The sequence below is a fragment of the Oryx dammah genome, unplaced genomic scaffold (genome assembly GCF_014754425.2).
Source record: "Oryx dammah isolate SB20612 unplaced genomic scaffold, SCBI_Odam_1.1 HiC_scaffold_3, whole genome shotgun sequence".
NCBI classification, from domain to species: Eukaryota; Metazoa; Chordata; class Mammalia; order Artiodactyla; family Bovidae; genus Oryx; species Oryx dammah.
Window position 1 is genome coordinate 57832212 of NW_024070187.1, and position 23154 is coordinate 57855365.

The window sequence follows — 23154 nt, forward strand, 5'->3', positions numbered from 1 at the left end:
AAGAAACTCTAAAAATGAGCAGTTAACAGCAATTGAGGGGAATTCCCTGGTTGTCCAGTGGTTAGGACTCTGAGCTTCCATTGTGAGGAGTACAGGTTTGTTTTGATCTCAGCACCACCACCACCCAAAAAAAAAACACAGAAAGCAAAAAAGCTGCAATTGAGGCTGTAAGTCATCTTACATAGAGCATCCATCTTATGTAGAGCTTCATGAATTGATTTCTTCAGATTTTCAGTAGGCAATCTAGAACCCTAAAGCAGTTTTAAACATTCACATGAGCCCTTTTGGACTAGTTTAAATGTTACACATCTGTAAAATAATTCTGTTGTAATTTAGAAGTTTTCAGGAAAATACTGATTTTTTTCTCTAAAATGTGTTCAAATGTACTCTATTTAATAGATAATAAGACATAAAATAGGATTAAAGGACAGAAGGATTTTATGTAAAGTGTTCTGAGAATAATGTCAGCTCCATTTCTAAAATTTCCTTTCAGATATGATCCTAAAACAGATATGTGGACTGCAGTGGCTTCTATGAGCATCAGCAGAGATGCTGTGGGGGTCTGTTTACTTGGTGATAAATTATATGCTGTTGGAGGGTATGATGGACAGACTTATCTTAATACAGTGGAGGCTTATGATCCCCAGACAAATGAGTGGACCCAGGTATGGCATTTCATGTTTCATTATTACACTTACTGTATTTTTGTTAAGGACAATTCTTTTGGTAAAACAGACCCTAATTATATCCAGTATCAAAATACATAGCATAAGCAAGATAAAGTCATCTCTTAATTAAATATAAGAAAACAGAGGGAGTGTTTAATTTTATAGTATAGTTAAAACTCAAAATTACCTTTAAAGTGTGAGTTAATACTCACAGAAATTATTAATTGGTTATTATTGTTGTTGTTGTTACTATTATTAGCTGCCACCATTTGCTTACTGAGAATTGATGAGATATTCTAGCATCAGTAGAGCAGATAGAACCACAAGAGGCTATAATAAAGAAAGGAGAGATTGTAGAAAAGAAAAAAAATGAATCACTTTCCCATAGATGAGCAATAATTTTTAAATACTCAAGCAACTGATATTTGGGAACAGAGAAGGACATGGCAGCCCACTCTAATATTCTTGCCTGGAGAATCCCATGGACAGAGGAGCCTGGCAGGCTACAGTCCATGGGGTCGCAAAAGAGCTGGACAGGACTTAGCAACTAAACAACAACAATAACAAATGTCTGGTTATAACCTAATAAAGATGGCAATCTTACTTAACATTAACAAGTAAGACACTTGACTCGGGAAGCTTATTAACAAAAAAAAAAATCCATCTTTATCTATTTCTAAAAGAGTCTAGAACTTCTGAGAATGATCTTTTGAGATCTTTGTTTCCATCATCACCCAGAACAGAACCATGAATTTTCTGCCTCTGGCACACAATTCAATATCTGGTACAGAAACGGCACTTAGATCTTTAATTGAGCCAAGGTTTACCTTCCCAGGCAGTAAAGAATCTGCCTGCAATGCAGGAGGCCTGGGTTCAATCCCTGGGTCAGGAAAATCCCCTAGAGAAGGGAATGGCTACCCACTCCAGTATTCTTGCCTAGAGAATTCCATGGACAGAGGAGCCTGATGGGCCACAGTCCATGGGGTCACAAAGTGTCAGACATGACTTAGCAACTAACACTTTCACTTTTACCTACGTACAAGGAGTAGTGGTAAGTACTGTCATTATAACAGAATTTATGAGAAGCCCTGTTGTCATAGAACTTAATTACTTGGGTCAGTGAGATCTGCACGTGTAAAGAGAGGATCCACAGTGTGGAGCATGAAGTGTTGGTATGAAGTGTCGCATGGTCTAGGCAGTGAAGTGCATGGGAAATCAAAGAGAAGAGAGACCATGGTTGTTGAGAAGGCTTCAGTGAGGAAGAAGTGGGATTTAATGTAAGCCTCAATGAACTGATCTAATGCAAAAAGGAAATCATGTAAGAAAACATGAAATAAATGTCACTAAAGCGGAAATAAGCAGGCTATCTTGAGGAAGTGGGGCTGGTTATAAGACTCTGTGCTTGAGAAGAGTAGGAATTCTTGGAGAGGAAGGTTGGAATCAGGATGGAGGTCTGTAATGGTTAACCTAAAGAGTTTGGTAGTGAGAAGCCAGTGGAGACTTTTAACCAAGAGAGCAATGTAGTAATAGAAAATCCACATGTCAGAGGCTGGGGCCAGGGTAAATTGGGTTGGGGCAGGGTAAGTGAAGGCCGGGTGAAAGGACATTTAGAAGGTTGCTTCATTTATAAGGCTTGAGGTGTTGAATACCTAGGTGGATTCAAGAGATATTACCAAGTCCTGTTAATTTTTTCTTTATACACTTACTAGGTTGTATAGAGAGGTGCAGCTTCTGGAGAAAACAGCAAAAGAATGATCATGATCAGAGAGTATCTTAGTAGATAATGAAATAGAGCATTAAAAGAAAGGAGAGAGGATTTTAATAACATAAAAGAATGAAGATTTGTCATTCATGAAGTTATCAGGACCTTTGAGAATGTGATAGAAGCAGAAGCCACCACACAGTGGTGAAGATTAAAAGTAAATGTGGAAGCAAGAAGGGCGTACAATTTTAAAATAATGATAATGATAGAAAGTTAACACTTAATACATTTTATGTACCTGGCTGTGTTCTAAGCACTTCACCTTAAAGAATCTTCCCAACAATTCTATGAGGTAAGTACTATTATCTCCTTACTGTATTGGATGAGGTGTCTACATAGCTGACTAAGTGTCACACAGCAGGTAAATGGTGGAGTTAAAATTTGAGCCTAGGATCTTTTTCACAATTAAAGATGAAGACAGGAGAGTTGCAGAAAGCAAAGTTGAAGGCATTTTTCTGAAAAGAAGGACAGGAAACAGAATCGAGGGCAAAGGCAGGAGGAAAGCTTTTATCCTCCTCAGACTGGCAGAAAGGTTTTATCCTCTGAAACTGGAGGGGAAGATGAGAATATGAGGATTGAAAGATAGAAAGTATTTTCAGGTGAAGAGAATGGTAGGTAAAGAGAGTTAGATTGTATGACCTTGATCTTATTTCTTAAATAAGTGAGATCACTTGGTGAGGGGAAGAAGGCATAATTTGAGGACTTAAGTTAGAGCTACAGGATTTCATTAGAAACTACCGTCAGCCTCCTACCATGGCAGAAGAAGTTGTGAATGATAATTGAGGAACCCAAGAAGAGAGAGAAGAATCTCTTTTCCTGAAATGTATTTCATTTAAGCCCTTAGGCCAGTATTAAGGAAGTCTTATTTCAAACTTGCTATTACAGATAATACTTTACATTGTAATCACTCTGTATCAGAATTCATAATCTGTGACCATACAGCCCTTTGCTTTACATGCCATCTCCATTACTTTTTAAAAATTTTTTATTGAAGTACAATTGATGTACAATATTATATAAGTTACAAGTGTACAATATAGTGATTCACAATTTAAAGATTATACTCCATTTATGCATCCTATAAAATAGTGACTGTATTCCCTGTGTTGTACAGTGTATCTTTGTGGCTTATTTTATACATGTGTGTGCTCAGGTGTGTCTGACTCTGTTATCCCATGGATTGTAGCCCGCCAGATTCCTCTGTCCATGGAATTTTCCAGGCAAAAATACTGGAGTGGGTTGCCGTTTCCTCCTCCAGGGGACCCCACTCAGGGATCAATCAAACCCACTTCTCTTGGGTCTTCTGCATTGGCAGGCAGAGTCTTTACCACGGTGCCACCTGGGAAGCCCCCTTTTATACGTCGTTGTTTGTAACTCTGAATTCTCTGCCTCTATTTTGCCCCTCCCCTCTCCCCAGTGGTAATGACTAGTTCTCTAGATCCAGGAGTCTGGTTTTTGTTGTTGTTGTTATTATACTCACTAGTTTGTTGCATTATTTAGATTCCACATATAAGTGATGTTAAAGCTCCTAAATGTGAAATTATAACCATAGTATCTGAAAAATGTTTTCCATTCGATGGTCCTACAAATGGACATGAGGACATTTATTTGTATAGGAAATGAAATATGATTATGAAGTCTTAAGCCACCACTCACCCCACTACCAGCATTGGCCCAAAACAGGTGACCACATTGCATTTAGTAAATTCTCAAAGCTCAACTTTCTAGCTGGTTATCATGACATCAACTATTCACAGAGTAGAGGCAGCGTCTTGAGTGTTTTGAGAAAAACTACTAATTACAGATATTTTTATTTAAATGACTTGGAGGTTACTTCTAGAATATTGTAAGTAAATACAGTTTTAAAATAGGTTATTTGATCAAAAAGATGTAACAGTGATCAAAACAACTGATTCAGGTGGAGAACAACCATGAATTCACTCACGTTGAAGTCAGGTGTATTCTTATTTGGTCAGGAGAAAAGAGTCAAAATGACTAGAAGGTCATTTTGATATCATGTACAAGTGGCACAGTGGTAAAGAATCTGCCTGCCAAGCAGGAGACCTGAGTTCCATCCCTAGATCGGGAAGATCTCCTGGAGAAGGGAATTGCAACCCATTCAACTGTTCCTCCTGGGATAATCCTAAAGACAGAGGAAGCTGGCAGGCTACAGCCCATGATGTAGAGACACAACTGAGAGACTAACCCCCACCACTATTTGACAAAAACACTTTACGACATATCCGTACATGACTAGGTACAAAACAAAACCCTTTCCAAGTGCTTAATGTTTTAATTCTCTTAGCTCAAATGCATAGATTCTTACTGGGCTAAAAGTAGTCTTTCTTTTAAAACTATTCTTGTCTATACTTATCTCCACTATGAATTACCCCAGTGTCTAGAGTACTTAAAAAAAAAAAAAGACAATAAGTGAAATATTTAAGAATTGTTCCTTATTCATAAGATTATATTTTCTCCCAAGTATCTCATATTTTTATCTCACTGTTCTCATGGTTGTAGAGTTTATTCACCAGGTTTGTTTTCACTCCCAAGAAGTTGGGTGGGTGATATGTATTATTCACTCACTCTGCTAACAAGTAGTAGAATGAGTTTAGACTTTTCAGCCATGCTGAGGTCATCAGTAACTAAGTGGTTCCTCCAGAGTAAGCAGATCCCAGGCATGCAGTGTATTTTGTGTACTCTCTGAGACAGCAAAGTCACGGCCACTCTGGATAATACTTGGTATTTTCTCCATATTAGTCACAAAGTTACTTTAAGTGTTCAGCCTTGTCTCACATCCATATTGTACATCATTTTGGCCAAAATAGTGTTTCACATAGAACAGTTCCTGATCTATCTTTAAAAGTCACCTTTAAAGAGAAGTAAATGCTACATTATTATGTTATATACCCAAAACGATTTAGTCCTTGAAGCTTTGGCATCAGGAAGGAGAATCTCGTTTAAGAAAAGGGCCAGCAAAAGAGCTCGGACAGTAGGGTTCGGGCAGCAGCTCTTTGCCAACCACTGTGAGCAAACTGTTTCAATATTTCACTGACTATTGTGGTATTATCAACATTTTTACCCACAATCCCAACACAAGTCTTTTTGGTTTTTTGTTTGTTTTTTTAGGTTGCTCCACTGTGCCTCGGAAGAGCTGGAGCTTGCGTTGTGACTGTGAAACTATAACTTAGTGCTTGTTTTTCTAAATGAAGATATTGTCTTCCTTTATGAATTTAGTATAATTATTCTGCTATCAATGGATATGTTTTTAGTAAATTTGCAACGCCACATTCCTGGGCACAAAGTGCCTGATCTCTCAATGAAGATGTTAAAACACAGGAGGAAAGAGCAGAAGAACCAGGATGAAAAACTTTCACTTCTTAGGAAATCAAAACTGCATCTGGTGGACTGTGAATGTATGTTCCTGACGTATAAAATAGGACGACAAATGCACTGCTCCTAACACAGCCCAGGGTTAACTGGGAATTTCATTTCTCTTAATAATCAGCCACATTTTACTGATACTGTTTTCCGGATTTCTTTTATTATAGTGCAAATACATCTGATAAAACTTCTAATGTATTGCTTTGTAACTTTATCAAACATGAGTTGTAGTAATTTTTGTTCATTTGTTTGCTTAACCACAACCACTGTTTTAACGATATACTAAAGACTATGCATTTAGTTTTTTTCAGGAATAGCTGAATTTTCTGTGCTTTGGTTGTAGAGTTGTATTTCTAAAATTTCTAAGTGAATCAATTTAATGAATATTAAAGAGTTAGAACAATGACCAAATAAAAGTTTGTTTTGATCTTTGGGATCTTTTTAAATAGTCATTCCATCTAGGTACATCAAGAACTCCATATTATGATCTTCTTCCTTTGGAACTGAAACAAGGTGTTTTACATTAAATTCAAGATATGCAAATTTTGTGGAGAAAATAAATGCTATATACCCTCTAATGTTCTTTCACCTAAGTAGTATTTAATTATATGGATTTGTTTTCTTTTATATTATTAAAAATGTTTTGATTTTGTCTTTTTATATCAAAGAACTGTTTGGATATTGTTATGTTCTCAAGTCTGTGTTTGCCTCTCCTGCCTTGTTTCTTATCTTTTGCCAGAATTAGTAACCCTTTGTGCATCTTTGTAATCAGTTTGGGGGGGATGGGCTTATTGAATGTTTGGAAAATGAGTTTAAAGTGTTTATTACCCCAAATTTTGTACATTTGTAAACTCTTAATTACACATGTGAATGTTAATACTCTCAGTGAATTATTTATTGTTTGCACAAGTGCACTGGGCAGTATTTTATGATAAATTCTTTAGTGTATAAGTCATTAACTTATATCTTAATATAAAAAGAGTATAAACTAAATTCTCACCTTTTAAAAGTTCATATGTGGTTAATGTGTTTTTACATTCTGTATCAGTGTAGCCTTTATTTCAATTGCTTCCTTTAAAAATTGAGCTTTTTTTTTTTTTTTTTTGAGCTGATTTTGAATACTCATGAAATTTTTCTACCTTTGAAGTCAACAAACTGAGGACTTCTATTCTCAAAGAAAATTCCATGGGCATTTTACTGGTGTGAGTACTAAGAAAATAGCAGTGATCATGACAAATATATTATTATTTCATATATTCATTGTAGTGTGTATATGAATTCAGATTTTTTCCTCACAAGGAGGGATCAGCTATAGAATAATTTATGTATTTAGGGTAAGAGAGAGAAGAGGAAAAAGGTATAAGAAACAAAAAAAAAATTTCAAAAGCAGAAATGTGTTAGTACATCATCCCTTCATGTGGAGGCGTAGGCCTGGATTTGAAGGAAAGTACTTATCCTTTTAATTACTTCTCATCTCCATTCATCATTCACTGTCTCATTCCCTGTGCCTGCAGTGGAGTCAGACTCACCTTAAAGTGAAGGAGCTGATTCTTGTCCCTGAGGATCTTCCTTTCCTTTATGGGATTCATTAGAATAGTTCCTTTTATTTTCTTTCCCACTGGAGAGCCTTTCTAATGGAGTTTTGTAGTCAATAGGACCTGCTCTTCTGGATACAAATGAAGAAAACTAATTTCTTTTCTAGTGACAGAGCATTTGCCAAAACATTTATTCTCTTAGACTGGGATCTTGTAAATCTAGAGGAAAATATGGCCCTTCCTTGTGTGCATCATCCAAGACTGCTGTCTTAACTTTTACTATTAGCTTCTTCATTATCTCAATGAACATCTCATCTAGCTGCTCTTTATTTTAGCCTCAATTAATGACCACCTTATGAAAATTAAGAATATTTGTGAACTATTGAATACTTATGAATTAGGAGCCAAGTTTTTCGGATGCATTAATGTACTTAATTGTTCTCCTTTTATTATTCTCCTTACTCAGATGAGGAAACTGGGGCATGGAGAGTTTAACCCCAAAATTATATATAACAAGTTAGTGGCAGAGTAGAGATTCAGGTGTAGGCACTCTGGCTCAGGAGTCTATTCTGCTACCACTCCTGCTTCTAGGTAGAAAAGTTTCATTTCATGTGAGAAATCATTTAATTAAAAAAAAACTTTATTTTAAATAAATCATTTACTTTAATTTAAAAGAATGTTAATGCTTTAGAAGTAAAATTTATCAGTTATACTCTTACCAGAAAATTTTGGTTCCTTGATATTAGGGGGATATTTTATTTAAATTCATGGAATTTTATATACATTTTGCTTTAGAAAAGTAAATGTAAGTAAACATACTTCCAAGTTTTATGAATATTAGATAAATTTCATGGTATTTTGGATGGCTCAATCATAAATCAAAAATATGCTTTATGGGACTTCTCTGTTAGTTCAGTGGCTAGGACTCCACACTCCCAATACAGGGGGCCCAGCTGGTTGGGGTACTGGATCCCACATACCACAACTAAAGATCGTTAATGGTGCAGTGAAGATCAAAGATCTCGCATTTCACAACTAAGACTGGGCACAGCCAAGTAAATAAGTAATAAATATATATTTTTTAATGTTTTATGGCCAACAAAATAGATAACGTGTATGAAATAGATGAATTTCTGGAAATACACAAATCACTAAAACTGATTTAAGAAGAAATAAGTCTAAACAAATCTAACAAGTAAGAATTGACTCAATCATCAAAACCTCTCAACAAAGAAAGTTCAGAACCAGAATTTGGTAGACTTCACAAGTTTATAAGACCAGCATTACCTTGATACTTAAGCCAGGCAAAAGCAGATTTTATACCACGACAAACTAAATTTATTGCAAAAATATAGGGGTGGTTCAAATACAAAAATCAATCCATCAATGCAATTTACCACTTAATAGAATGAAGAGAACTCAGCTAGAAGAAACTAAAACAGTGACATGAAAATAAAGCTCTTCATTATTTAAAAAAAGATAACATTAGCATCTCAGTTGATAAGAAAAAGCATTTGACAGAAATCAATACCCTTTAATGATAAAAGCACTCAGCAAACTTGGAAGAGAATGAAATTTCCTCACCCTGTTAAAAAACATTCATGAAAAACCCACAGTTAACCACACAATAAATGATAAAAGGTTTTCCTCCAACATCGGGAAAATGTCCACTCCCACCATTCCTAGTCAATATTGTACGAGAAGTTCTAGCCAAAGCAATTAGGCAAGAAAAAAGGAATCACAATTAGGAAGAAGTAAAACTCCATTTGCAGCTGTTTTGATCCTATATATTCAAAATCCTAAAGAAAACATACATGCATAACTATTAGAGCTATCATTAATGTTAAAAGGTCAACACACAACTGTTAGCTGATTTCTATATACTGACCAAAAGTGTAAGATGAAAATTAGAAAACCTTTTCATTTACACCACTTGGGAATAAATCTAACAGGAGGTATAAGGCTTGTACACTGAAAAGTTTGGTATAAGGTTTGTACACTGAAAACATTGCTGAAATGAAGACCTAAGTAAGTGGAAAGACATGTTCATAAATTGGAAGACAATATTAAGATGGCAATACTCCACAAATTAGTCTATAGATCTGTCAAAAATCTTAATGGTCTTTTTTGCAGAAATGGAAAAGCCAATTTTAAAATTCCTGTAAAATTTCATGGAACCCAAAAGAGCAAAAACAATTGTGAAAAAGAATAGCAAAGTTGAAGGACTTTCTTATATCAAAATTTATCAAAACAGTGTGGTACTGTTACAAGGATAAACATACGGACCAAAAGCATAAAATAGAAAGTCTAGAAATAAAACTATAGTCAATATCTTTTTTTTTCCAAGGCACAGTACATTTTTATTCTGCATTGGTTAATAGACAACATATCCCCACTTCCCTTGAGAAATAGTATCATATCTAAAATACACTTTGATGAACACTGAATATTAAAATATTACACAGTCATTCTTCAGAATCCTGAGGGGTGTGGCTGGATTGGTCCCAGGATCACCCCCTCCCCTCACACACACACATACCAAAATTCAAGGGTGCTTAAATCTCTTAACAGCAGACCCGCAGTATCCACTGGTTCTGCATCTACCTAAGGAGGGCCAACATTATGGTCAGTTGATTTTCAGTAAGAGTGGTAAGACCATTCAATGCAGAAAACAGTCTCTTCAACAAATGGTGCCAGATGCATGCATGCATGCTGTCATACCCAATTCTTTGTGACCCTATGGACTATAGCTCACCAGGCTCCTCTGTCATGGGATCTCCCAGGCAAGAATACTGGAGTGGGTTGCCATTTCCTCCTCCAGGGAATCTTCCTGACCCAGGGCTCGAACCCACATCTCCTACTTCTCAGGCAGATTCTTTACTGCTGAGCCACTTGGGAATCCCCAAGTGCAAAAGAATGAAATTGCACCCTTACTTTACAGCACACTGTTGTTTAGTCACTAAGTCATGTCCAACTCTTTTGTGACCCCATGGACTTGTAGCCTGTCAATTTCCTCTGTCCATGGGATTTCCCAGGCAAGAAGACTAGTGGGTTCCCATTTCCTTCTCCAGGGGATCTTCCTGACCCAGGATCAAACCCACATCTCCTTGGCAGGTGGATTCTTTACCTCTGAGCCACCTGGGAAGCATGCGCTGTGCTATTCTTAGTCACTCAGTTATGTCCGACTCTGTGACCCCACGGACTATAGCCCACCAGGCACCTCTGTACAGGCAGGAATACTGGAATGAGTTGCCATGCTCTCCTCCAGAGGATCTTCCCAACCCAGGGATCGAACCCAGGTCTCCCACATTGCACGCCACTTCACATCCACTAGGATGACTGTAATTTTAAAAATAAAGTGTTGGAGAGGATGTGGAGAAATATAGCAAAGAAAATGGGAAACCAAGATGGGGCTTCCAACATCAAGAAAGTTATTGAAATAAGTCAGAGGATAAATAACTGAGTCTCTGGGCCTGAAGACAAGCAGAGCATCTCAGGTTTTGAAGCATTTAAATGTAATTAGGCTAATTCTCATGTTTTATTAAATTTCTTCAGACTTGGCCTTTTGTTTACTGAAATATAGGAGGGTTGAGTCAAGTTGATTGTGTGGCAGATACATGCTAAGCATGTCATATATATGTTCATACATTTAATCTTTATAATAGCTCTATGAAGTAGATATGATTATTCCCACTTGATGACTTCCCTGTGGAAGAGGTTAGAGAAAGTAAATGGGGCATGGAAAGAAATGCCGAAAACTTTGGAATGAATAGCATATTCTTTTACACATTAACTAGGAAGATAAAAAGGTATTTTATACTCAGGGCCAGCCTTAGGATTTGAAAGACCTGATATAAGCAGAGTGTGTAAGGGCCTTAGCTCTGTTATACTAGCGGTCCTCCTGTGAACATGAGTATCATCTAGAAGAAATCTAATGGCAGGTCTTGGGCCTCTGACCACTCCTGCCCTGTAAGTCTGATCTTGTGTGTTTATCATAGACTGTTCTAGCATAACAGTTACATTATTTATCTATAATTTCCATTCTTTCAGAAAATTGTTTCTGAAACAGTAACTTTTCCCCAGGTCTCAAGTGTATCCCATTACTTGGCATTTTTAAATACTATCAGAATGTATTGATATCTTTTTTGAAGAAAAATTCACATGTCTGGCATGTTTTCAAGAAAAATCTTGAAGTCTGCAGCTACTTAAGACAATATTCATATCTCTCAACCCTACTAGTCTTGTTTTTCCTATTCTCTTTTTATTTTCCTTAATTTCTTTCCCTCCCTCTGGCATGCTTCTCTTCTACCCTTTTAGAGAGAGCATTATCTTCAGTCATTTACCCTTGGTGGACAAGTCCATCCAGAAGTTTTTAAATCATTAATAGTAATTATTGAAACAAGTGATATGTTTTAGTCATTGCATGCTCGCTAAACATCCAGTTATTTTTTTAATAAGTCCAAATACAGTATATCCTCAGGTGTATTCAGAATATAGGTAAGTCAGTTTCTACCTAAGACTCTTTATGAAACAAATGCCTGGATCATGTGAATAAGTAGATACAATAATTGTTTTATGACAAGCTTTAATTTTCAGAAAAGCTAGTTTTGTTATATCAAGAAAATCACATTAACTAGAAAGATTCAGTTTGTTCATATGTTTTTCTTTTAATTAAGGCCAAATTCATATAACATAATATTAATCATTTTAAAGTGAACAATTCAGTAGTATTTAGTATACTCATAATGTTGTATAACTGCCACCAAGCCCAAAAGAAAACCCCATGGCCAGTTAGTGCCCTACCTGACCCCCTTTCCCCAGCTCCTGGCAACCACCAGTCTGCATTTCATCTCTGTGAACTTATCCATTCTGGATATTTCAGGTAGAATCCTATGACATGTGGCTCTTTATGTCAGGCTTCTTTCACTTAAGATATATTCAAGATTCATCTATATTGTAGCATGATGTGTATCAACACTTCATTACTTTATACTGATGGAATAATATTCCACTATGTGTACACCAAAATTTGCTAATCCATTCATGGACATTTGAGTTGTTTTTGCCTTTTGACTAATGTGAATAGTGCTGCTACGAACATATGTATACAAGAATTTGTTTGAATCCCTGTTTTTAATTCTTTGAGATATAATACCTAGGAGTGGGACTGTTGAGTCATGGTAATTCTATGTTGAACTTTTTAAGGAACCATCAAGCTGGTTTCCAGAGGAACAGAGTGAGCATAGGTTTTTCAGCAGAAGTAGTTATCCATCTTCAGAAATAAAACAGGCTTTCCATCTGCTTCTTTCCATTTGGTATACTCTAGACCAATGGTTCTCAACTCTGTGCACCACAGAATTTAAAAAGAGAGAGAAGGAAAGAAAGAAAAGGTAGGCTTCGTCTCTAGAAATCTGTTTCAATAAATCTGGGTTGACCCTAAGCTACTGCAAGTGAGCCCCAGCTAATTCTAATGGCAGTAAGGATTAAGAACTACAATATGAACTCAGGGTAAGTAATGCAAAAACTTTCTCCAGAGAATAGGAATCATTAACTTGTAGAGAATAGGAATCATTAACTTGTCATGGACCCAGAACTAATTTTATTAATTTCCTCGGCTATTTTATTCACAGTCAAGTATCTGCACCTAGAATCATGCTTGGCACAGAACTGTACAAAAATAATTGTCTTAATGTTGAATATTCAATTATATTTTAAGCTTAAAATTAATCATATATAATAGCTATTAATGTTTAAATGACATTAATATTTTTAGCTATTAATATTCCTTAGGAGACCAAAGGGAAATGTTCTCAATTTAGGATCCCCTGATCAGATATTATTTTTGAATATACCATCTTTCCCTAGTTATTAATTGTCATGCTTAGACTTTCCACATAATATTGGTAGAAAATTATTTGTTCTAATGGGCATCATTTTAAAGTTTGGAAGTATAAACAATAAATTGAAAGCAAAATATAAGATGATCAAACAATACTGGCATTTACTGGAAATATTATATACAGTAAAAATTTTCTGTATCATATCTATTTATTTTAAAAATCTGAATTCCACCTAAATTTCCTAGTTTTTTAATCTGTACTTAGTATTAAATGTCATTCTTTTCCATCCTCAATCCCATACTATGGCTTTGTCTTCACCATGGAAACTCTCCTCTCTCATTTTCTCTTTATCTGGAAAAACATTTTTCTGATATAACAAGTTAGGTTATTTTTCTCAATATCCTTTTGACAAACTTCATGCTGTTTTTTGCCAGTTTTTATAGCAGATTCTGACAAATATTTTTCATAATGTCATACTTTAACAAATTAGAGGTTCCTGAAGATTGCTATCTTCAGGATAGCATATTTAAGAGATATTTATTTATACTTAAGCAATCAATTTTAAGTTATATAGTTTATTTTTTTAAATAGTTCTGTGCACTCTAGAATTACCCCCTCCCATAGGTTGTATAATGGACTGGCTAACTCTTCAGTAGCTCTTTCCCAGCATGTGTACACCAGATCCTTTCCCAGATGAACAGGTTTAATCATGTCCCTAGTTGTTAAATTTTAGAATGAGACACTGTATTTCCCTCCTTTCCCAAATATTCAGTTAAATTCAGTTGCTCAGTCATGTCTGACTTCTTTGTAATTCCATGTACTGCATCATGCCAGGCTTCCCTAGTTGTTTTTTGTTTGTTTGTTTATCCACATTTATAAGAAAGAGTTTTATTACAGCAATAGGACTCAATGGTATGGAGCGCCACACCACTTGAGAGGACATCCTCCCATAAGTGAGCACCAGTGTACAACTATACAGCTTCCCCACTAACCTTTATTAACAACACCTACATAGTCTGCTCCTGAGACTGTTGAGAGTCTTCTATAACAGGGGTCCCCAACCCCCAGGCCAGTACTGGTCTATGGCCTGTTAGGAACCACACTACACAGCAGGAGATGAAAAGACTGTGAACAAGGGAAGACTCATCTATATTTATATCCACTCCCCATTGCTTGCATTATGACCTGAGTTTCACCTCCCACCCTCTCTGTGGAAAAACTGTTTTCCATGAAATCTGTCCCTGGTGTCAAAAAGGTTAGGGACAGCTGTTTTACAACACACTGTGAACATTCACTTCAGTCTACTGTAGAACCATCTATAGGAACCTCCATCTTCTGGCAGGAGGGACAGTTCGGTGCAGTTCAGTTCAGTCACTCAGTCGTGTCCGACTCTTTGCGACCCCATGAATCGCAGCACGCCAGGCCTCCCTGTCCATCACCAACTCCTGGAGTTCACTCAGACTCGCTTCCATCGAGTCAGTGATGCCATCCAGCCATCTCATCCTCTGTTGTCCCCTTCTTCTCCTGCCCCCAATCCCTCCCAGCATCAAAGTCTTTTCCAATGAGTCAATTCTTCACATGAGGTGGCCAAAGTACTGGAGTTTCAGCTTTAGCATCATTCCTTGCAAAGAAATCCCAGGGTTGATCTCCTTCAGAATGGACTGGTTGGATCTCCTTGCAGTCCAAGGGACTCTCAAGAGTCTTCTCCAACACCACAGTTCAAAAGCATCAATTCTTTGGTGCTCAGCCTTCTTCACAGTCCAACTCTCACATCCATACATGACTACTGGAAAAACCATAGCCTTGACAAGACGGACCTTTGTTGGCAAAGTAATGTCTCTGCTTTTCAATATGCTACCTAGGTTGCTCATAACTTTTCTTCCAAGGAGTAAGTGTCTTTTAATTTCATGGCTGCAGTCACCATCTGCAGTGATTGTGGAGCCCCCCAAAATAAAGTTTGACACTGTTTCCACTGTTTCCCCATCTATTTCCCATGAAGTGATGGGACCGGATGCCATGATCTTCGTTTTCTGAATGTTGAGCTTTAAGCCAACATTTTTGCTCTCCTCTTTCAATTTCATCAAGAGGCTTTTTAGTTCCTCTTCAGTTTCTGCCATAAGGGTGGTGTCATCTGCATATCTGAAGTTATTGATATTTCTCCCGGCAATCTTGATTCCACTTGTGTTTCTTCCAGTCCAGCGTTTCTCATGATGTACTCTGCATATAAGTTAAATAAGCAGGGTGACAATATACAGCCTTGATGTACTCCTTTTCCTATTTGGAACCAGTGTGTTGTTCCATGTCCAGTTCTAACTGTTGCTTCCTGACCTGCATACAGATTTCTGAAGAGGCAGGTCAGGTGGTCTGGTATTCCCATCTCTTTCAGAATTTTCCACAGTTTATTGTGATCCACATAGTCAAAGGCTTTGGCATAGTCAATAAAGCAGAAATAGATGTTTTTCTGGAACTCTCTTGCTTTTTCCATGATCCAGTGGATGTTGGCAATTTGATCTCTGGTTCCTCTGCCTTTTCTAAAACCAGCTTGAACATCTGGAAGTTCACGGTTCACATATTGCTAAAGCCTGGCTTGGAGAATTTTGAGCATTACTTTACTAGTAAAGTAATGAGTACAATGAGATGAGTGCAATTGTGTGGTAGTTTGAGCATTCTTTGGCATTGCCTTTCTTTGGGACTGGATTGAAAACTGACCTTTTCCAGTCCTGTGGCCACTGCTGAGTTTTCCAAATTTGCTGGCATATTGAGTGCAGCACTTTCACAGCATCATCTTCCAGGATTTGAAATAGCTCAACTGGAATTCCATTACCTCCACTAGCTTTGTTCGTAGTGATGCTTTCTAAGGCCCACTTGACTTCACATTCCAGGGTGTCTGGCTCTAGATGAGTGATCATACCATCATGATTATCCGGGTCATGGAGATCTTTTTTGTACAGTTCTTCTGTGTATTCTTGCCATCTCTTCTTAATATCTTCTGCTTATGTTAGGTCCATACCATTTCTGTCCTTTATCAAGCCCATCTTTTCATGAAATGTTCCCTTGGTATCTCTAATTTTCTTGAAGAGATCTCTAGTCTTTCCCATTCTGTTCTTTTCGTCTATTTCTTTGCATTGATCGCTGAAGAAGGCTTTCTTATCTCTTCTTGCTATTCTTTGGAGCTCTGCATTCAGATGCTTATATCTTTCCTTTTCTCCTTTGCTTTTCGCTTCTCTTCTTTTCACAGCTATTTGTAAGGCTTCCCCAGACAGCCATTTTGTTTTTTGCATTTCTTTTCCATGGGGATGGTCTTGATCCCTGTCTCCTGTACAATGTCACAAACCTTATTCCATTGTTCATCAGGCACTCTATCTATCAGATCTAGTCCTTTAAATCTATTTCTCACTTCCACTGTATAATCATAAGGGATTTGATTTAGGTCATACCTGAATGGTCTAGCGGTTTTCCCTGCTTTCTTCAATTTAAGTCTGAATTTGGTAATAAGGAGTTCATGATCTGAGCCACAGTCAGCTCCTGGTCTTGTTTTTGTTGACTGCATAGAGTTTCTCCATCTTTTGCTGCAGAGAATATAATCAATCTGATTTCGGTATTGACCATCTAGTGATGTCCATGTGTAGAGTCTTCTCTTGTGTTGTTGGAAGAGGGTGTTTGCTATGACCAGTGCATTTTCTTGGCAAAACTCTATTAGTCTTTGCCCTGCTTCATTCCGCATTCCAAGGCAAAATTTGCCTGTTACTCCAGGTGTTTCTTGACTTCCTACTTTTGCATTCCAGTCCCCTATAATGAAAAGGACATCTTTTTTGGGTGTTAGTTCTAAAAAGTCTTGTAGGTCTTCATAGAACCGTTCAACTTCAGCTTCTTCAGCGTTACTGGTTGGGGCATAGACTTGGATTACTGTGATACTGAATGGTTTGTCTTGGAGACGAACAGAGATCATTCTGTCGTTTTTGAGATTGCATCCAAGTACTGCATTTCAGACTCTTTTGTTGACCATGATGGCTATTCCATTTCTTCTGAGGGATTGCTGCTTGCAGTAGTAGATATAATGGTCATCTGAGTTAAATTCACCCATTCCAGCCCATTTTAGTTCGCTGATTCCTAGAATGTCGACGTTCACTCTTGCCATCTCTTGTTTGACCACTTCCAATTTGCCTTGATTCATGGACCTGACATTCCAGGTTCCTATGCAATATTGCTCTTTACAGCATCGGACCTTGCTTCTATCACCAGTCACATCCACAGCTGGGTATTGTTTTTGCTTTGGCTCCATCCCTTCATTCTTTCTGGAGTTATTTCTCCACTGACCTCCAGTAGCATATTGGGCACCTACTGACCTGAGGCGTACCTCTTTCAGTATCCTATCATTTTGCCTTTTCATACTGTTCATGGGGTTCTCAAGCTGAAAACCTACAAATGGGGTCCTGGGCTTGTCAGCATCAAACATGCAGGTCTCCCATCTGCCCCATAGCATTCCTGGAAAAGTGCTGCACTCCAGAGAAACCCTGCACCATTGCAGAGGTGGCCACTCTAGAATAGGGAAGAAGCTAAAAGAAATTAAACCTAAACTCTTCATCACAAGTATCCGAGGTGCACTTGGACCTTCCTTCTGGACGAGGTCTGCAGACCCTTCTGCTTTCTCGCAGGCTCGCCTACAGGCTGCACCTGAGCTGAGTGCGCAGCAGTCCTGAGAGCCTGCAGGGCCTCGCACCACTCGGCTTCTATCTGAGCCCTGTAGTCCCCGAAGAGCGCATCAGCTGCCTCTTCTGGGGCAGGAGGGTTCTCTGGCTGCGCAGGGTTCGGATTGCCCCAAGAGCTTGTTCTTTCTGCTTAGGGATGTGTCTCTGCATCTTCAGTCCCAGCTCCAGCTTTTTCCATGCACCAGTCCAGTTCCCGAGCCAGCTGCTCAGCCTGCGCTTCTGTGCTTAGAGGGGCTTCCTCGGGGGCCTGCTTTTCTGGGGTCTTCCCACTTCCATTGGCAACAGATGCCCCATTCTGGGTTTTCTTCTTTTGCTTCTTGGTCGTTGAGACAGTGTCACGGCATATAGGGCGCCCTGGGCCTGGGGCTGCTGCTGTCTCCCAAGCAGGATATCCTGGAGCCGCCTTGTGCTGCCACGGGGTCCCAGGCTTCCCTAGTGATGGGAGCCCATCACCAACTCCCGGAACTTGCTCAGTCTCATGTCCATCCAGTCGGTGGTGCCATCCAACCATCTCATCCTCTGTCGTCCCCTTCTCCTCCTGCCCTCAATCTTTCCCAGCCTCAAGGTCTTTTCCAGTGAGTCAGTTCTTCACATCAGGAGGCCAAAGTATTGGGTTTCAGCTCAGCGTCAGTCCTTCCAATTAATATTCAGGACTGGTTTCCTTTAGGCTTGACTGGTTTGATCTCCTTGCAGTCCAAGGGGCTCTCAAGAGTCTTCTCCAACACCACAGTTCAAAAGCATCAATTCTTCATCACTCAGCTTTCTTTACAGTCCAACTCACATCCATACATGACTAGTGGCAAAACCATAGCTTTGACTAGATGGACCTTTATTGACCAAGAAATGTCTCTGCTTTTTAATATGCTGTCTAGGCTGGTCATAGTTTTTCTTCCAAGAAGCAAGCATCTTTTAATTTCATGGCTGCGGTCACCATCAGCAGAGATTTTGGAGCCCAAGAAAATAAAGTCTGTCACTGCTTCCATCGTTTCCCCATCTATTTACCATGAAGTGATGGGATTGGATGCTATGATCTTCATTTTTTGAATGTTGAGTTTTAAGCCAACTTTTGCACTCTCCTCTTTCATTTTCCTCAAGAGGCTCTTTAGTTCCTCTTTGCTTCTGCTGTAAGGGTGGTGTCATCTGCATATCTGAGCTTATTGGTATTTCTCCCAGCAATCTTCATTCCAGCTTGTGCTTCTTCCAGCCTGGCATCTCGCATGATGTACTCTGCATATAAGTTAAATAAGCAGGGTGACAATATACAGCCTTGACGTTCTCCTTTTCCTATTTGGAACCAGTCTGTCATTCCATGTCCAGTTCTAACTGTTGATTCCTGACCTGCATACAGATTTCTCAGGACACAGGTCAGGTGGTCTGGTATTCCCATCTCTTTCAGAATTTTCCAGTTTGTTGTGATCCACATAGTCAAAGGCTTCATCATAGTCAGTAAAGCAGAAGATGTTTTTCTGGAACTCTGTTGCTTCTTCTATGATCCAATAGATGTTGGCAATTTGATCTCTGGTTCCTTTCCCTTTTCTAAATCCAGCTTGCACATCTGGAAGTTCACAGTTCACATACTGTTGAAGCCTGGCTTGGAGAATTTTGAGCATTACTTTGCTAGCGTGTGAGATGAGTGCAATTGTACAGTAGTTTGAACATTCTTTGGCATTGTCTTTCTTTGGGATTGGAATGAAAACTGACCTTTTCCAGTCCTGTGTCCACTGCTGAGTTTTCCAAATTTGCTGGCATAGTGAGTGCAGCACTCTGACAGCATCATCTTTGAGGGCTTGAAATAGCTAAACTAAGATTCCATCACCTTCACTAGCTTTGTTCATAGTGATGCTTCCTAAGGCCCACTTAACTTCGCATTCCAGGATGTCTGGCTCTAGGTGAGTGATCACACCATCGAGATTATCTGAGTCACGAAGATCTTTTTTTTGTATAGTTCTGTGTAGTCTTGTCACTTCTTAATATCTTCTGCTTCTGTTAGGTCCATACCATTTCTGTCCTTTATCGTGCCCATTTTTGCATGAAATGTTCCCTTGGTATCTCTGATTTTCTTGAAGAGATCTCTAGTCTTTCCCATTCTATTGTTTTCCTGTATTTCTTTGCACTGATCACTAAGGAAGGCTTTCTTATCTCTCCATGCTGTTCTTTGGAATTCTGCATTCAAATGGGTATATCTTTCCTTTTCTCTTTTGCTTTTTGCTTCTTGTCTTTTCTTAGCTATTTGTAAGGCCTCCTCAGACAATAATTTTGCCTTTTTACATTTTCTTTTCCTTTGGGGATGGTCTTGATCACTGCCTCCTGTACAGAGTTATGAACCTCCATACATAGTTCTTCAGGCACTCTATCAGATCTAATCCCTTGTATCTGTTTGTCACTTCCACTGTATAATCTAAAGGGATTTAAGTCATATCTGAATGGTGTAGTGGTTTTCCCTACTTTGTTCAATTTAAGTTTGAATTTGGCAATAAGGAGTTCATAATCTGAGCCACAGTCAGCTCCTGGTCTTATTTTTACTGACTGTATACAGCTGTTCCATCTTTTCCCAAATATTATTTTACATAATTTTGTATTCAGGTAAGGATACACATATTTCCAATGCATACAAATACTTTCTGAAGAATACCACAAAAAATGTATTTTTACCAGTTTTCAAGTTTCATTATAGACAAGTGAACCTGAGGGGAAGTTTCCTGACAGTCTAATGGTTAGGACTCAGAGTTCTCCTTGCCATGGCCAGGGTTCAGTTTCTGGTCATAGAACTAAGATCCTGCAAGCTGAACAGCATGGCCAAAAAAGAAGAAAAGTGAAGTTTATAATTGTCACTGCAATGGCGATCATATTATAATATAAAAATGTATCAAATTAACATGTTGTACACCTTAAATCTACATGACACTCTATGTCAAATATATAACTCCATTTTTTAAAAGTAGAGCTGAGAAAGTTAGTACATAACCTAAGTTACTAAGAGGTTGTTATTGGGTTCACATTGTTTATATCTCCCCCTGCACCTCATTACCTCTAAATATCCTTTCATTCACATATTGAAATTCTGCCTATTCTTTTACCCTAAGGAGAAAAACAGAATAATAAAAAACAAGAAACTAGGCATTAATTAGGCTCCCTGCTTTATATAAAATAATAATACCAACTGTTCCTTGCAGCTTAAAAATAAATTGACAATTGACTTTTCAGAAGGCATATACCTGGAAAAAAATTGTTGCTTTGTAACACCATGAAAAAGAATACAGAGGATTTAGGAAACAAATTTAGAGAACAGTGGTCTCAGTGTAGTCCAGAGGGGCATCATCAGCGTCACCTGGGAATGTGTTAGGCCTGGAAATCTTCCAAATCCACCTAAGGACAACTAATCAAAGACTGGTGGTGGGGCCAAGCAATCTATGTTTCAGCAGGCTCCCAAGGTGGTTCAAACACCCGCTAAACCTCTCAAATACACAGTAAAGTTATAGAACCAATGATCTAAGTGATTCAGCCTCAAAAGTTGTAGAAAGGAGCTGAAAAAAATTGATTTACTTAGTATGGGAAAATTAAAACCTGTTTTATTAGGATTGTATGCTCTATTACTCAGTACTATCAGGTCAGTTTATTTCTCTTCCTTGTTTAAAACGACAGACAAGTTACAGAGCAGGCAGATCTTTTTATTTGACAGACACTCCCAAGACATGGGAGTGGGCCATGGTCATAATGATCCCTCTTGGCCTCTCCCTTTTTATACTTCCTGTCTCTTCCTTTTGGTTGTACCCTGTACAAAGTAGGGCTTGTACCCACCACCAATCAAGAAAGGGAATGCAAATAGGCATATACTCAAGGCCAGTTGGCACCTGCAAGTTATGTAACAGCAGGCTCTGTTGTGCATGTCTTCCCATAATTCAGTCCGTTATAATCAGATATATGTGTGTGTGGAATATTTATGAACACTTAATTGGCTCCTAGTTGCCTAAGGTTACTTGAGGAAGCCCCTGTGGTTAGGTTGTATCCACTGTGTGCCTAGGGCACACGTGCAGGAGTTAGAAAAGTCTCTGTGGTTATTTCTATAGCATCTGTGAATTTTCCTGAGTGTGTCTGGGAGGGGTTTTAGAGATCAGCTTGCATCCTTTTTGGCTAGGCCACTCTTTGTTGCACGTGCCTAACTTGCTACCTAACAGTACTAACCACCATAAAAAATGTGCTTTATTATTTGACCTAAATAACTGTGTCAAACACACATATATCATAATTATAAACACAAAATAAAACTGGTATACACAGGGACAAAAACGAGAGAGAAATATAGCACCCTAATTAATACACTGATGTGAGATTTCATGTTTCGTTTCTTTTCTCTTTTTAACTAATTTAATTCTCCCATATCGGCTAAACATAATACATACAAATTCGTAAGCTTTTCTCCTGTTAATTGGTCTTCTGTCAGTTTAATTCTCAGCCCCTAAAATTAAAAGTTTCTCCCTCTTAACATTCCCTAAATCTAAGAAGTCCCACTCACTCTGTTTTAATTATTATCAATACAAAAACAATTTCCGAATTTCTACTTCTCTAACCTTTTTCTTCTTCACCCAATCACCTATTAAAGACATCTCCGTTTAAATGTGTGGGTCTTGCAGCCAAAATTTAAATATCTGAAGACACAAACATACTCCCAGCCAAAATCAGCCTCCAAATTGAATATCCTTTGAACAGCTGCAATGTGACCTCTTTTCGTGAACTACGTAAGAGTACTGCCCCACGAACCAACTCCCGCCTCTTATACAACACTCAGCTCCTTTTCTCAGCGTCCCTACTCGCCACCACTGATTTCTTTGTAGTCAGGGCCTAAAGTTACGCCGGCGGCTTCCACATCTCACAGAACTCTCCGGTGTCATCCAATCAGGGCCCAGCCAGCAAGCCAAAGCTCAGCAACGCCTCACGACGTTCAATTACTCAAGGCCTTGCTTCGCTGGCATCACGTGACTCAAGTCCCCGCCTCCCGCCCACTTCCTCCAAGGTTGTTAGGAGGCACCGCCCTTCAGCTGGCGCTCGCTGATTGGTTATTACTCGCGCGGTCTCCTGGGTGACGGGAACGCGGTAGCCTTCTTGATGAAGACTGGGTGCGCTTGCGCACTTGTTAGATTGAGCGGCTGCTGGATCATTTGAGATGAAGGTAAATAACCTACAAACCCGGGGGTGCGGGAAGATGCGACCACTGGCCATTCTCTTAAACTCTTCGAGAGTCGCTTTGAAGATAGAGGC

General features: G+C 38.5%; 2 protein-coding genes and 1 pseudogene across 7 annotated transcripts in view; 2 read left to right on the top strand and 1 right to left on the bottom strand.

Moving 5' to 3' along the window:
* Positions 1-6693, top strand: part of KLHL5 (kelch like family member 5) — a 90550-nt gene extending 83857 nt beyond the window's left edge. For all 3 annotated transcript variants that reach the window (XM_040238028.1, XM_040238026.1, XM_040238027.1), the window contains 2 exons: positions 494-665; positions 5560-6693. In XM_040238028.1, coding sequence (XP_040093962.1) covers positions 494-665; positions 5560-5616 — 229 coding nt within the window. In that variant the 3' untranslated portion in view covers positions 5617-6693. The remainder of the gene's footprint in view (positions 1-493; positions 666-5559) is intronic.
* Positions 6694-17745: 11052 nt separating this feature from the next.
* On the bottom strand, positions 17746-22502 carry LOC120861574 (annotated as a pseudogene).
* A 493-nt stretch (positions 22503-22995) lies between these two features.
* The window catches only part of WDR19 (WD repeat domain 19), a 95269-nt gene continuing 95110 nt past the window's right edge, over positions 22996-23154 (top strand). For all 4 annotated transcript variants that reach the window (XM_040238032.1, XM_040238030.1, XM_040238029.1 and 1 more), the window contains exon 1: positions 22996-23065. In XM_040238032.1, the coding sequence (XP_040093966.1) occupies positions 23060-23065 (6 nt within the window). In that variant the 5' untranslated portion in view covers positions 22996-23059. The remainder of the gene's footprint in view (positions 23066-23154) is intronic.